This window comes from Sturnira hondurensis, unplaced genomic scaffold, assembly GCF_014824575.4.
Source record: "Sturnira hondurensis isolate 20B ecotype Veracruz unplaced genomic scaffold, ASM1482457v3 Scaffold0004136, whole genome shotgun sequence".
Lineage (NCBI taxonomy): Eukaryota > Metazoa > Chordata > Mammalia > Chiroptera > Phyllostomidae > Sturnira > Sturnira hondurensis.
The window spans coordinates 20,410,082-20,424,837 of record NW_028076767.1 but is presented as its reverse complement, the minus strand read 5'-3'; the positions used below and the strand labels follow the sequence as shown (position 1 = coordinate 20,424,837).

General features: G+C 41.2%; 1 protein-coding gene across 1 annotated transcript in view; it reads right to left on the bottom strand.

The window, feature by feature from the left end:
• Window positions 1-13,955, bottom strand: part of ACSS2 (acyl-CoA synthetase short chain family member 2) — a 58,035-nt gene extending 44,080 nt beyond the window's left edge. Inside the window, exons 1-2 of the mRNA XM_037043918.1 lie at window positions 13,728-13,955; window positions 5,951-6,146 (exon numbers count right to left, since the gene is read on the bottom strand). Coding sequence (XP_036899813.1) covers window positions 5,951-6,146; window positions 13,728-13,905 — 374 coding nt within the window. The 5' untranslated portion in view covers window positions 13,906-13,955. The remainder of the gene's footprint in view (window positions 1-5,950; window positions 6,147-13,727) is intronic.
• Window positions 13,956-14,756: the final 801 nt, after the last annotated feature.

The following is a 14,756-nucleotide window of genomic DNA, read 5'->3' as shown; positions in this document are numbered from 1 at the left end:
AAGATATGCCCCAAAACAAGGAATGAGCTACAAATGTGGTTTGCTGATGGCACTACAGCTATCTAAATGACATAGTTTAGGTTGAAAAGAAATCATAGTGTGGCTCCATAAGAAGTATATCAACAGGAGCAAATTGTTAAAGAGATGTCATTTTAAAAAACATCAACTTCTAGTCAAGATGGTGGCATAGGCAAACACGTTTCACCTCCTCACACAACCATGTCAACATTACAATTAAAATACGGAACAACCATCACTCAGAACCATCAACCATCACTCAGAACCATCAGAAATTGAGTTGAATGGAAGTCTGACAACTACAGAATTAAAGAAACCATATCCATACAAACTGGTAGGAGGAATGAAGATGTGGAACAGGTTGGTCCCACATCCCCATGTAGTGGATAAGAATTCTTGAGGGATATCTTGGAAGTGAGGAGTCTCAGTCACATACCAGGACCCCAGCCCAGGGTTCTAGTGCCAGGAAAATAAGCCCCCATAACTTCTGGCTAAAAAAATTCACAGGGATTGAGTTGGTGCAAGGAATTTCTAAAGTCCTAAGCAGCTCCTCCTACAGTCCCCACATGGACTTAATCAGACTCACTCCTTCTAAGCTCCAACACCAGGGTAGCAGCTTAAAAGGCACTAGTGGGTACAGGGAGAAATGCAAGTATCTGGCATCAAGCAAGAGCTGGGGGACAGAAAGGCGGACCATTGTCCCTTTTCTGAACCCTCCCCCAACAGAGCCACAGAGCCAGGAGGCTGGTACCATACCTGAGATTCCATCAACCTAACACTGTTTGCCCTGCCCTGGAGATCCCCAGAGCATCCATCCCACCCAACTTAGGGGCACACCCAAGTTGTTTTTCCATATGAATGGCTGGTCTTGGCTCATGCTTCACAACTTCCTAAAATTTTTCAAACAAGCAACAGCCAGCCTCAGTGAGCCTCCAGCCCCTGTACTTCTTGCTAAGTGGCCCCAGGTCCCACACTATCAGGAGCCAGCCTAGGTTCACAGCTTGGCTTCACCTGGGAATCTCCAAGCACAGCACAAATAAGAGTCATCTCAGATAGATTTATAGCTCAGGCAGGGTAGCTCTTTTTTGCCACATGGGCAAAACCCATGTGGTGCCAGACCTTAGTATGCACCATCCAAGAAACCCCAGAGACTAGGCACCAAGGGGACAGCTACAGACCATGTTGGAGCACCACCACCCTGCACAGCTGATCCTCCATGGAGACTGGAGGTTGGTATCAATGGTCACAGTTACGTCATTACAGCTCACTGGGTAAATCCCTCCCATTGACCTGCCAACAGTAATCAAACCTCAACTACAAGAGGAGAATATACTCAGCCCACACAAAGGATGCACCCTCAAATACCCAGCAAGCTGATAGGGGCAGCTGTGCCACTGGAATCTACAGGACATAACTACTACTATGTTACCAAGACAAGGAGTCATAGCAGCTCTACCTAATACATAGACACAAACACAGGGAGGCAGCCAAAATAAGGAGATAAAGAAGTATGGCCCAAATGAAATAACACATCAAAACTCCAGAAAAAGAGCTAAACAAAATGGAAATGAACATTCTATCAGATGCAGAGTTCAAAACACTGGTTATAAGGATGGTACAAGAACTTAGTGAAGACCTCACCAGCATAAAAAGATCCAGTCAGAAACGAAGGGTACACTAATTAAAATAAAGAATAATTTACAGGGAGACAACAGTAGAGTAGATGAAGCCCAGAATAAAATCAATCATTTGGAACATAAGGAAGCAAAAAACAACCAATCAGAACAACAAGAAAAAAAATCCCCAAAAACCCCCAAAACCCAAGGACAGTGTAAGCAGCCTCTGGGATAACTTCAAACATTCCAACATTCACATCATAGGGATGCCAGAAGGAGAGGAGAAAAAGCAAGAAATTAGAAATCTATTTGAAAAAAGAATGAAAGAAAACTTCCCCAATTTTGTGAAGGAAATAGACATGCAAGCCCAGGAAGCACAAAGAATCCCAATCAATTTGTCTTGATGGGTGCAAAGAGGCCCACTCCAAGACACATCATAATTAAAATGCAAAAGATTAAAGGAAAAGAGAAAATCTTAAAAGCAGCAAAAGAAAAGAAGTCAGTCACCTACAGGGGAATTCCCATAAGACTGTCAGCTGATTTCTCAAAAGAAACTGCAGGCTAGAAGGGATTGGCAAAAAGTATTAAATGTCGTGAAAAATAGGGACCTACAGCCAAGATTGCTCTACCCAGCAAAGATATCATTTAGAATCGAAGGCAGATAAAGAGCTTCCCAGACAAGAAAAAAACTAAAGGATTTCATCATCACCTAACCATTATTATGTGAAACGTTAAGGGACTTTTTTTAAGAAAAAGAAGAAGATCAAAACTATGAACAATTAAATGGTAGCAAATATGTATCTATCAATTGAATCTAAAAGACAAACTAAGCAAACAAGAAGAACAGAGACAGAATCATGGACATGGAGAGGGCTTTGATGGTTGCAAGATGGGAGGGTCGTATGGGAGAATTGGTGAAGAGGGGAGGAGATTAAGAAGTACAAATAGGTAGTTACAGAATAGCCATGCAGATGTAAAATACAGTATAGGAAATGGAGTATACAAAGAACTTATACCTATAACACATGGACATGAACAAATGGTATGGGGATTGCCTGAGGTAATGAGGGGTGCTGGGTGGATGGAGGGCTAAGGGGGAAAAATTGGGACAACTGTAATAGTATAATTAATAAAATTTAATTAAAAATAAAATAAAATAAGTAGCCATAGTAACTTATCTTAAAAAAACATTAATAAAAACTAGAGCAGGAGGAAGGATCTATGGCAAAGGACTTTGGGGGGGAAAGGAAGACTTCACAGAATATAAAGGATATGCTAGAGAGTTTGAAAAATACTGAATATATGATAAAAACAAATTGTGCAAGAAAAATGGCAGACAATTATTAACTTCTGAAAAAACAAAAATATGTACTTAAAAGGTAATACAATCATAATATTACTCTTACGTAAACACTGATTTTAAATTAACTTAAAAACAGAGCTATAGTTATATTGGGAAGATGAAAAAAGCTGGAAGAGTATACAAGAATTAAATTTTCATCTCTTATAATGAGAAGTCAATACTTTCTAAAAATAAGATGAAGAAATAGCAGTATAAGCATATTATATAAAATATGGCAGTAACAAGGGGAAGTAACCACATATCTTCCATATTTGTACTTTACTTTCTTATAACAAATGCAATTTATTTGTAGTTTACTTTTGCTTTACTGTAAACATAAAAGTATTGAGTAATAATGGCCCATATGGAACTTGTCTCCCATTCCTCTACCCCTGCATCCACCTACACAGGTCTAAGTACCCAGTGACTTTAACAATTCCTGTTGGTTGGATGACCAATGTAAAAATGGAGTGAAGATGTCTTATTATGGAGTTGCAGGATTTTGCACTAAAAGTAAATTTAGAGATTATCTAATCTAGTACTTCCCCAATTGGTTTTCCGTGAAATATTTCTTCTTCTTTCTTTTTTAAAAGATTTTATTTGTTTATTTTTAGAGGGAGGGGAAGGAAGGGAGAAAGACAGGGAGAGAAACATTGATGTACGAGAGAAACATCAATCAGTTGTCTCTTGCATGCGCCCAACAGAGGAGCTGTCCCCCAACCCAAGCATGTCTGACTGGAAATCAAACTGGCAGCCTTTCAGTTCACAGGCCAGCACTCAATCCACTGAGCCACACTAGCCAGGGTGGAATATTTCTTCTTTTGATGTTAATAGCATGCTGCAAAAAATACGTTCGGCATTCAAATAAATTTGGAAATCCAATGTTAAACAAAATCAATCAGATGTGTTTACTGTAGGACTTCTTGGAGACTTTACTATGTTAAGATAGATTGGGAATCCCACAAAAGGCAATTTATTATGTGTGTTTCTCAGACTCATTGGTTTCATGAATTAAGAATTAAGATATTATACTAATATCTCTAGTAGTCAGTAGTTCCTGGAGCATTCTTTGGAAAATACAGATCTAGTTTACTTAGGAACTTAATGAGGAACAGAGGCTTTCTGGAGCCTGTTCAGGTATGGATGGTGGGAAACCAGGAAGAAGGGCCTCAGGATTTTGTAGCCATCTCCAGCTCTGGTCTGTGTTCTCTCAGTCTTTTCACCATGCACCTGAATTATTTCAAACCAGGGGGGGGGAAATTCACACACAGGCATGTCCTGTGCAGATATTTAAAGGTTTTATGATGTTTAAGGAACCTAAGAGGTGGGCCCAAATGTTGGCAGGAGCTAAAGAAAATCTAAACAGACATACAGACCATGAGTTTCAGTTGCACAGTGAGTGACCTCAAATTGAGCAACGGCAATGTGATATAAACTCACTCACATTTGTACAGTGTTTTCCAATAAATAAATAAATGTTTTCACATTATCTTATTTGGTTCTCATAACAATCTAAGGAGAAATACAAGGGTTGAATTATTATCCCTATTTTATGGAAGAGGAAACTGACTCTCAGAGTTGCCTGTAGTTACATAGCAAGTGAATGACAGAGTTAGAATGAGAATCTAAATTCCTTATCTCTCAGATTAGGGCTTTTCTCAATATACCACATAACCTGGTCAAATTCTGACTAAGTACCCATTTAATTCTTTGATGAAGCATCCAACCTGCTCCAAATGGCTCACTTAAAAATACATCAGTTCTCAGAGTGCTCACAGGTGGTGGCAGAAGCAGTACCCCAGTTACTGAAACTTCAAGGTCCTATTTGGGTTCAGTATATTAATATCTCTTGCATAGCTATGTTGTCAGGAAGAGGGGGTCTTAGAAAATTCCTGCTGGGAAGGCACCAAGGCCTACTTTTACAAGCAAAGAGTGAGACAGACTTGGTTTTTAATCCTGGCTCTACCACTTACTTTACACTTATTCACTGTGTAACCATTCTGTGCTTCATTTCATCACCTGTAAAATGGAGCTAAGAATACCTATTTTGCAAGGCTGTTGAGAGGCTGATGTAAGGAATTAGAAGGATAGCACAGTGTTACAGTCAAGTGTGTAAGCTCTGGCCCTGGCTGGTGTGGCTCGGTGGATTGGGTGCTGGCCTGCAAACTCAAAGATCATGGGTTCAATTCCCTGTCAGGGCACATGCCTGTGTTGCAGGCCAGGTCCCAGGGTGTGGGAGAGGCAACCGACTGATATTTCTCTTGCACATCGATGTTTCTCTCCCTCTCTCTCTCTCTCCTTCCCTTTTCCTCTCTCTGAAAATAAGTAAAATCTTTTAAAAAAAATTTTTAAAAGAGTGTAAGCTCTGGAATTATACTACCTGGGTTTGAATCTCAGTTCCCCTTCTTGCTGGCTGTATGACTTTGAATAAGTCACTTAATATCTCAAAATTTAAGTTTTCATATATGTAAAATAAGGAAAATAAATAGTGCATTCTTGGTTGTTGTGAGCTACAAATGAGATAATGTTTGTTAAACACTTGAGCAAGGTGTCTGGCATATGGTTCAATAAAAGGTAATGATAATAACAGTCGTGACGGTAGTGAAAAATCCAATACCAATTTTTCTCCCAAAGTAAGAATGAGAAAGAAAGCTACTCAGTCCTGTTCTCTTCCATTTACCCTTTCACCCTCTTTCCTCCCCAGCTATAAGCCAAGAAAACTAGACTAGAAGTAGGAACACTTGGTTTTGAATATCAAGTCTGTCACATGCTATTTATGAGATTCTACAGAAGTGATTTCACTTCCTTGAAGTATTTTTCCTCACCTAAGACATTAAAGTACCTATATTTTGCTTATTCTACCAGGTTGTTGTAATGAATTCATGGATTTTACAGCACTTTGGAACTACAAAACATTATATAATGTGAAGGATGACTTCTTATCTACCACAGACTATAAGATAAATGTTTTTACCAGTAAAAAGCAATTTTATCACCAAGTTTTTTCTCATGGACAATTCGATCCAATACATTGTAGCAGATGTTGGTAGTTGCTCCTTTCATCCACTCAATGAATATCTTCCCCTTAGTCACATCGAAGTTGTACTTGAGGAATGGGCCAGGACATGGGGTCTTCCAGTAAAATTCCTTGGCAATGTCTCCCCAGAACTCTGCAACAGAAAGGGAAGCCCAACATCATTAACCTTCTCAGATATATTTCTCCTCAGATGGCTTACCAGTCTATGCACAGAATTAAGTCACAACTTCTCTGCTTTGTACTCTAGGACTTACTTACCTGGGTTCTCTCTTCTGCCTGTCTAATCTTATCATCCACCATTCTCCTAGTCCACATTCCATTCTCATGAGCTGATCTTGGCTCAAATATCTTCCTTCTCTGCTCAAAGTTCCCACTCCACTTTTCACCTCTATTCATTGCAACTACCCACAGCCTATCACAATAGTGATAGGAGCCTAGTACAGAGCCTAGTACAGGGTAAGCATTTTAAAAATATTTTTTTTATTTATTTTCATAGAGAAGAGAAGGCAGGGAGAAAGAAAAGGAGAGAAACATCAGTTGGTTACCTTTTACACTCCCCCAACCAGGGACCTTGCACACCCCCAACCAGGGGCCTGGCCCACACAGAGGCAGGTGCCCTGATCGGGAATCAAACCTGCAACCTTTCCGTTTGTGGAACAATGTTTAACCCACTGAGCCACATCAGTCAAGGCCAGGATAGGCAATTTTTAAATGAATTAATTAGTGAAAGTAGAAATCCTTTACCCACAAAGCCTTCTATGACCATGTCTTTCTCTTAATTTGTTCATTCACTCTCAGCAATTATTGAGTGAGCAGCTCTTTCTTCTACTACTACCTGCCCGAGTGTTACCTGCCCTGTGCCAGATGTTGCTTTAAGCCCTTTACATGTAATTTTTTATTTAGTCCTTACTACAATCCTGGGAGGTAGGCTTTACTTTCATTCTCATTTTATTAATTTGAAAATCAAGGCTCAGAAGTTAAATAACTTGCTGAAGGTTATACCGTTACTAAGCCAACATTTTAACTTCTCTGAGGAAGATATTTTTGCTGAAATCTGAAAGATGAATACAAGTTTTTCTTTACTCCCTCAACAGGAAAGAAAGTACTATGGAATGGGAAGGAACCAAGAGTGTATGTTAAAATGAACTCCTTAAGGCTGAAATACTGAGAATAAGAGAAAGAATAGCAAGAACTGATACATAAACTGAGCAGATTATGCAACTTCTGGGCACAATAAGAAACTTGGTATTCATCCTAAGAGCAAAGGAAAGCCATTGTAGGACTTTAAGCAGGAGAGAGACATGATAAGATCTACAACCTTAAAATATTTTCCCGAACCTCTGGAGAAAATATAACAAACAGGTAAAATATGCAATTGCAGAGCACTGAGGATACTCTCAGTACCAGTTCAGGAGTGAGGGGAGAAAGACACTTAGAACCGTTAACAATGGAAGGAACTGTGGAGATTAGCACCCCTCATTTTAGTGATAACAAACCAAATTCATAGAGGCCAAGTGACTTTCTCAAGCTTATATGGTTTAGTTTATACAATGTAGTTGGAGAGATAACACTAAAACATAAATACTTTTGGACATACAAGCCAATATAATTGAAAACTAAATCACATGGTATACTCTTTGCAATCAATTAAAGAAATCCAAATTAAATCATTCCAAAATGCCATTATATACCTAAAAAAACTAGCAAAGATTAGCCCTGGCTAGTGTGGCTCAGTGTATTGAGTGTCCGCCTGCAAACCAAACAGCCATGGGTTTGATTCCCAATTTAGGGCACATGCCTGGGTTGTGGGCCAGGTCCCCAGTAGGGGACACACAAGAGGCAACCACACATTGATGTTTCCCCTTCTCCCTCCCTTCCCCCTTCTAAAAATAAATAAAATCTTTAAAAAAAAACTAGCAAAGACTTAAAAATTAAACCCAATAAATGTCTGAATGGCCTTAAGAAACAGATAATCTTATGATGATAATGTTATTGTAAGAAATTTGCACAATCTTAGTGGATAGCAGGGCAATGCCTGACAAAAGCCATAAAAATTTGTATACCCTTTCATCTGCTAACTCAACTTTGGGGAACACATTCCAAGAAAATAATCCCAAAGGGAAAAAAGTGATTACCAAAGAGATGTTTAGGCAACTATATATACTAGTAAAACTGGAAACAATCCAAAAGCCCACCAATAAAAAAAAACTGGTGAAAACTAGTTAATACTAGCAGTAATACATTAGTAATACAATATTAAAATACTAAATGACCATTAAAAAGTGGCCAGTAAATGAGAACTGGCATTTTAGTAAATGCCATTCATGTACCAGGGACTGGGCTAATCTCATTTAATCTTTATATGAGCCTATGAAATAGTCACTAATTATCCCAATTTTACAGATGAAAAAACTTAATCTCAGGAAACTCTCCCAAGAACCAAACAGCTAGAAACCAGAATGCAAAATCAGATCTGACTCTGAAGTTCACTTGGTACAACTACATTGAGTATGTGTATATACTCAAAAATATTTTAAGTGATAATAGTAGACATAGAGTATGTAAAACTATTTATGAACCATTTTTGTGTCCATCGACCAAAAGTGAAGAAAACTGAGTTTTATAATCATTTAGTTTTGTTTTTCAGTTGTTTGGGGGTTTTTCTTGAGGGAGGCTGGAAGTCTGGATGTTTCATTGGTGTACACTCTGAGTACTGAAGAAGTTCAGGAGAAGAAAAGATGAACATGAACTCAGATGATCAGGGAATGCTTTGTAGAATCGGTGGAGTTTGACTAGAGGAGCAGAAGGAAATGGGCAAAAGCAGGGAGATGGGAAAGGAATGTCTGTGTATTCAGTATATCAGTGAGAATGACCTGTCTAGAATGAGGAGTGTGGTAGAGGATAGTGGGAGATAAAGATCAAGAGGTGAAGTGGGGGCTAGTTATCCAGAGACCTTGAACAAAAGGCAGAATTTAATTTGAAACTGTAGGAAATAGGAAACTGTTGAAAATTTTCCAAGTGTCATAAGAAAACAGTGTTGTCATAATATTGATCTAATAGTGTTTACATAAATACATCAGATTGAAAGTGGGTGAGACTAGGGGAGAGAACCAATTAGGAGCTGCTTCCTTGAGCTAAAAGTAGTCTATAGGAATGGAAATAAAGGTGATTTGAGAGACATTTTGAAATAGTATTTGACAGAATTTGGTGAAAGACCGACTGTGGAGTCAGGGAAAAGGAATAGCATTGCTACTAAGGAGCCTAAGTTCTTCGATAAAGACTACCTTGGTTTACGAGGACATAAAAGACCTGTACTCAGAAAATTATAAGACACTGAAGAAAGAAATTGAAGAAGACCAAATAAGTGAAAGCATATACTGTGTTCATGGATAAGAAGAATTAACATCATTAAAATGTCTGTACTACCCACAGCAATCTCTAGATTCAACACAATTCCTATCAAGATACCAATGGCATATTTCACAGAACTAGAACAAATATTCTAAAAATTTATATAGAACCACAAAGACCCTGAATAACCACAGCAATCTTGAGAAAGAAGAACAAAGTTGGAGGAATTACAGTACCTGATATCAAACTATTATACAAGGCTATAATAATCAAAACAGCATGCTACTGGCATAAAAACAGACATATAGCTCAATGGAAGAAAATAGAGAGCCCAGAAATCAACCTATGCCTTTATTGTCAATATTTGACAAAGGAGGCAAGAATATACAAGGGGTAAAGATAGTGTATTCAACAGATAGTGTTGGGGAAATTGGATAGATACATGCAAAAAAAAAATGAAACTAGGTCATCTTCTTACACCATACACAAGAATAAACCAAATGGATTAAAGACTTAAATGTTAGGCTTGAAATCATAAAAATCCTAGAAGAAAGCATAGGCAGTAAAATCTTGGACAGTTCTCAGAGCAATATTTTTTTTCTGATATATCTCCTTGGGCAAGAGAAACAAAAGAAAAAATAAACAAGTGAAACTATATCAAACTAAAAAGTTTTGTACAGCAAAGGGAACCATCAACAAAATGAAAAGATAACCCTTGAATAGGAGAACATATTCACCAATAGTACATGTGATAAGAGGTTAATATCCAAGTTTATAAAGAACTTATACAACTCAACACCAAAAAACCAAACAAGTCAATTAAAAAATGGCAAAAGATTTGAATAGACACTACTCCAAAGAGGACATACAGATGGCCAATAGACATATGGAAAGATGCTGAATGTCACTAATCACCAGAGAAATGCAAGTTAAACCACAATGAGATTATTACCTCATACTTGTCAGAATGTCTATCATCAATAAATCAACAAACAACAAGTGTTGGCAAGAATGTGAAGAAAGGAGACCCCTTGTGCACTAGTGGTGGGAATGATGGTTGGTGCAGTCACTGTGGAAACAGTATGAAGCTACCTAAAAAAAATTAAAAATGGGCCCTGGCTGGTATAGCTCAGTGGACCGAGCGTGGGCCTTCGAACCAAAGAATCACGGTTCCCAGTCAGGGCACATACCTGGGTTGCAGGCCAGTTCCCAGCAGGGGACCCATGAGAGGCAACCATACATTGATATTTCTCCCCCTCTCTCCTTCCCTTCCCCTCTAAAGATAAATAAATAAAATCTTTAAAAAATTTCTTGAATGGAACTGCCTTATGACCCAGTAATTCCACTTCTGGTTCCACTTCTGGGAATATAGCTGAAGAAACATGAAACACTAATTAGAAAGAATATAAGCCCTGGGCAGGTAGCTCAGTTGGTTAGAGAATCCTCCTGATATACCAAGGCTGTGGGTTCGATCCCCAGTCAGGGTACATATAACCAACCAATGAATGCATAAATAAATGGAACAACAAATAGATGTTTCTTTCTCTCTCTCTCTCTCTCTCTCCCCCACTCCTTCCCCCTTCCTTGCTTTCTTTAAAATCAATAGATAAGAAACAATTTTAAAAAGAAAGAATATGCCCTGGCTGGTGTGGCTCAGTGGATTGAGCGCGGGCCTGAGAACCAGAGGATCATGGTTCGGTTCCCAGTCAGGGCACATGCCTGGGTTGCAGGCCAATTCCCAGCAGGGGACTCACGGGAGGCAACCATATACTGATGTTTCTCTCCTTCTCTCCTTCCCTTCCCCTCTAAAGATAAATAAATAAAATCTTTTTAAAAAAAAAGAAAGAAAGAAAGAATATATGTAACCTTATGTTCATTGCAGTGTTATTTACAACAGCCAATATTTGGAAGCAGCCCAAGTGCCCATCAGTAGATGAGTAGATAAAAAAAGCTGTGGTACATTTACACAATGGAATACTACTCAGGCATAAAAAAAGAAGGACATTTTACTTTTTGTGACAGCATGGATGGACCTGGAGAGTATTATGCTAAGTGAAATAAGCCAGTCAAAGAAAGACAAGTACCATATGATTTTACTTATATATGGAATCTAATTAACAAAGTAAGCTATCAAACAAAATAGAACAGTCTTATACATATAGAGAACAGACTAACAGCTGTCAGAGGGGAGGGAGTTGGAGGGCTGGGTGAAAAGGTAAAAGGATTAAGAAAAAAACTCATTGGCAGACAACAGTATGGTGATTAGCAGAGGAAAAGGAGGTTGGGAGGTGGTAGATGACAGTAAAGGAGGGATAAATGGTGATGGGAAAAGACTTAACTTGGGGTAGTGAACACACAATACAGTATACAGGTGATGTATTATAGAGTTCTACACCTGAAACCTATATAATTTTAGTAAGCAATGTTACCCCAATAAATTAAAAAAATAAAACACTACCTTGGTTCAAATCCCAGCTCCACCACTACGTAGATTTTTCACCTTATCTAAGTTAGTTAAGTTCTCTAAGCTTCATTTTCCTTCTCTGTAAAAGTGTATGATAATACTTTCTACATCAAATCAAACAGGATTTGTGGTTAGTGAGCAGTAAGCAACCTATAAATAAATAAAGCATATAGATAAACCTTATTAGAGATTTACAGTTTGGGATACAGCCATTGACAGATATTAGAAAATTAGGTAGGAGAGAGGATTTGGGAGGGAAAATTGGTAAATCCCAGTCACAGTCATGTTAAATATGGTATAACAAAAGTGTGTGAATAAAATGGTCTACAGACCTATGAAATTTGGAGCCAGAGCATAAGTGAGATCCTGGTACAGAACTAAATGCATAGAGTAGGAGTTATTATTGTGACAGTTACAGACCACCCCTGGAAAACAGATGAATTCAGATGGGAGAAATGCAGAGAGGAAGAGAAGTGAAAAGAAGTCTGAGGACTCAAACTTGGTCACTACCCGCTGCAATCAATGACTTTACACTGGACTCAATCCTGTCTTGCACTACTCAGTAATTTCATCCATGTTATTATTGTTATCAAACTAACCATCATCTACTGAATGTCTACTGTGCACCAGACACTCCATAATGCACACTTTATTTATTACCCATTTTTGTCCTCATACAAAACTACAAGACAAGGATTATCTCTTTCTTACAGATAAGGACAAGGAATCTCAGACAAGTTTAAAAATCTGCTAAAGCCACCCAGTAAGTAAGTGGTAGAGCCAGGATCTAAATCTAGATGTTTCTGGGTTGGATTCCTGGCCCATGCTTGTCCCACTGCCAAACATCATGCTGCCTTCCAACAGTTTTGATCCCTTACCCAGGCTGAAGGGTAAGAGCGGCGAATTGTCTTCACACTTTTTTTAAAGGGCTTTTTAAAAATTATTTTTAGAGGGAGGGGAAAGAAGGGAGAAAGAGAGGGAGGGAAAACATCGATGTGCAAGAGAAACATCGACCAGCCACCTCTGCCTCAGCAAGGCCCTGGCTGCAACCCAGGCACACGGCCCGCCCGGCGGGGATCGCACCGGGAGCTTTCAGTTGGCGGAACTGACGACAACCCCACCCCACCGGGCCACACCAGTCAGGATCCCTCGCCCATTCTTCAAGCCGTGAAACTACCTCCCGGGATTTCTCAGTTATTACTACACGAGCACACTGAAAAAGCAACAATCTCAACTGAAAGGTGACTCGTCTTATCTTGGCTAGTCTTAATCTTTCCCAAATATTAGAAATAGATCTGGGACTTAATTCCTCATTGTGGGAGCCGCAGGGTGGGAACCAGGCAAGTTCCTGCCCCGCAGCAACGGAGACTAACTCACGTGTTAAAGGGGTCCGGAGGCCACGGCTGAGTTGGTGTGAAAGGGGGCGAGGAGGGTTCCCCTCGGGGTCCTCCCGTCCTCCAGGCGCCCCCTCGCCCCTGGGAACCCCTCTTTTCGCCCTAGGAATCCCCCTTCCCTTCTCATGAAACCTTCACTCTGCTCACAAGAACCCCCAACTCCCTCACAGAAACCGCGTCCCACGGGACCCCCAAGTCGCCAGGGAACTCCCCATCTCCTAGGGAACCCTCATCTCCTCCCAGAACCCTCCTCATAGAACCCCCATCTCTCCCTGAACCTCTCCCTCGCCCATCTCCTCCGCAACTCTTCTCTCACACAACCTGCATCTGCTTCCTCGGGGGGGCCCTCAACTTCCCAAGGGAACCCTCAACACCCCCAGGAAACTTCTGTCTCCTCACGGAACCCCCGCTTTCCCCGCAGAATGTCCCCCAGCTCCTCACTTCCTTGGGAGCCCCCGCTCCTCTCCTCACTGACGTCCCCAGGCTCGCCCGGGCCCGGCCTCACCTCGCGGCTCCTCCACGGAGCGTCGGTGCAGCTCGCGGTAGCGCTGCAGCGAGGGGACGTGCGCCGAACGGCTGACCTCGGGCGGTGGAGACCAGCTGCGCCCCCGGGTCTGCGCTCCAGCCTCCTCCCGGCCCCCACTGCCACCGCCGCTGCGGCCCCGCTCCTCTGGAAGCCCCATAGCGCCAAGTCCCGAGCTCGGTAACTGCCTTTGCGGTCGCCAGGGGAGTTCTGGGGGGTAAAAAAAAAAAAAAAAAAACAGGCCGTGGGTGGGGCCTTAGGGAAGGGGTGGGGCCTGAAGGGTGGGGCGGAGCCATACAGTGAGGGCGGCGGGGGGGCGGGGGGGGCGGAGGGAGTGCGGGGATCGGACCTGATTGGGAAAAGGCGAGTACTTCTTGGGGGGTAGGGGAGGAGCTGATTCGCGGAAGGGGTAGGGCCATAGAATAAAAGTAGAAGTGGCAGCGTCGGGCGTGACAGGAGAGAGGCGGGCCCACAGTGAGAGCAGAGTCGGGGGTGGGGTCTTGGAATGACTAATAAGAGGTTGGGTTAAGGCGGGGTTGGAGCGGGAAAGCACTTAGCTAACCAGAAGAGTTGGGTCACATCCATGGTGGAAACACTCCTTGGTCTTATTGCACAAGCCTGTCACCCCACGGAGTTGGAAAGCCAGGTGGAGTAGGGTTCTTTCTGGGTGCCTTCTGGGAACCTTTTCCCTCAGAGAACTATCCCTCTATTCCTAGTGAACTCCTCCCCTCTGTCCTCATGGGGGGAGGGGGAAAATTCCTCCCACGAGGTTTAGTGAACGTTTGTGCCAGCTCAGATTTTCTCCCACCCCTGAGGATATGTCTTCACTCTCCCTGCCTCCACAAATTTCCATCCAGCTCTAAAAGACTCATTGAAGAGTAGGAGGTGTGTTCGAATCTTTGATAATAAAGCCGCCTCCTTATTGCACAGGGAAAGGAGGAAAATTGTGCAAGATCACCAAGCAAACAATGACCAAGGCAAGGCCAAACCTAAATCTCCCAACTCCAAGTC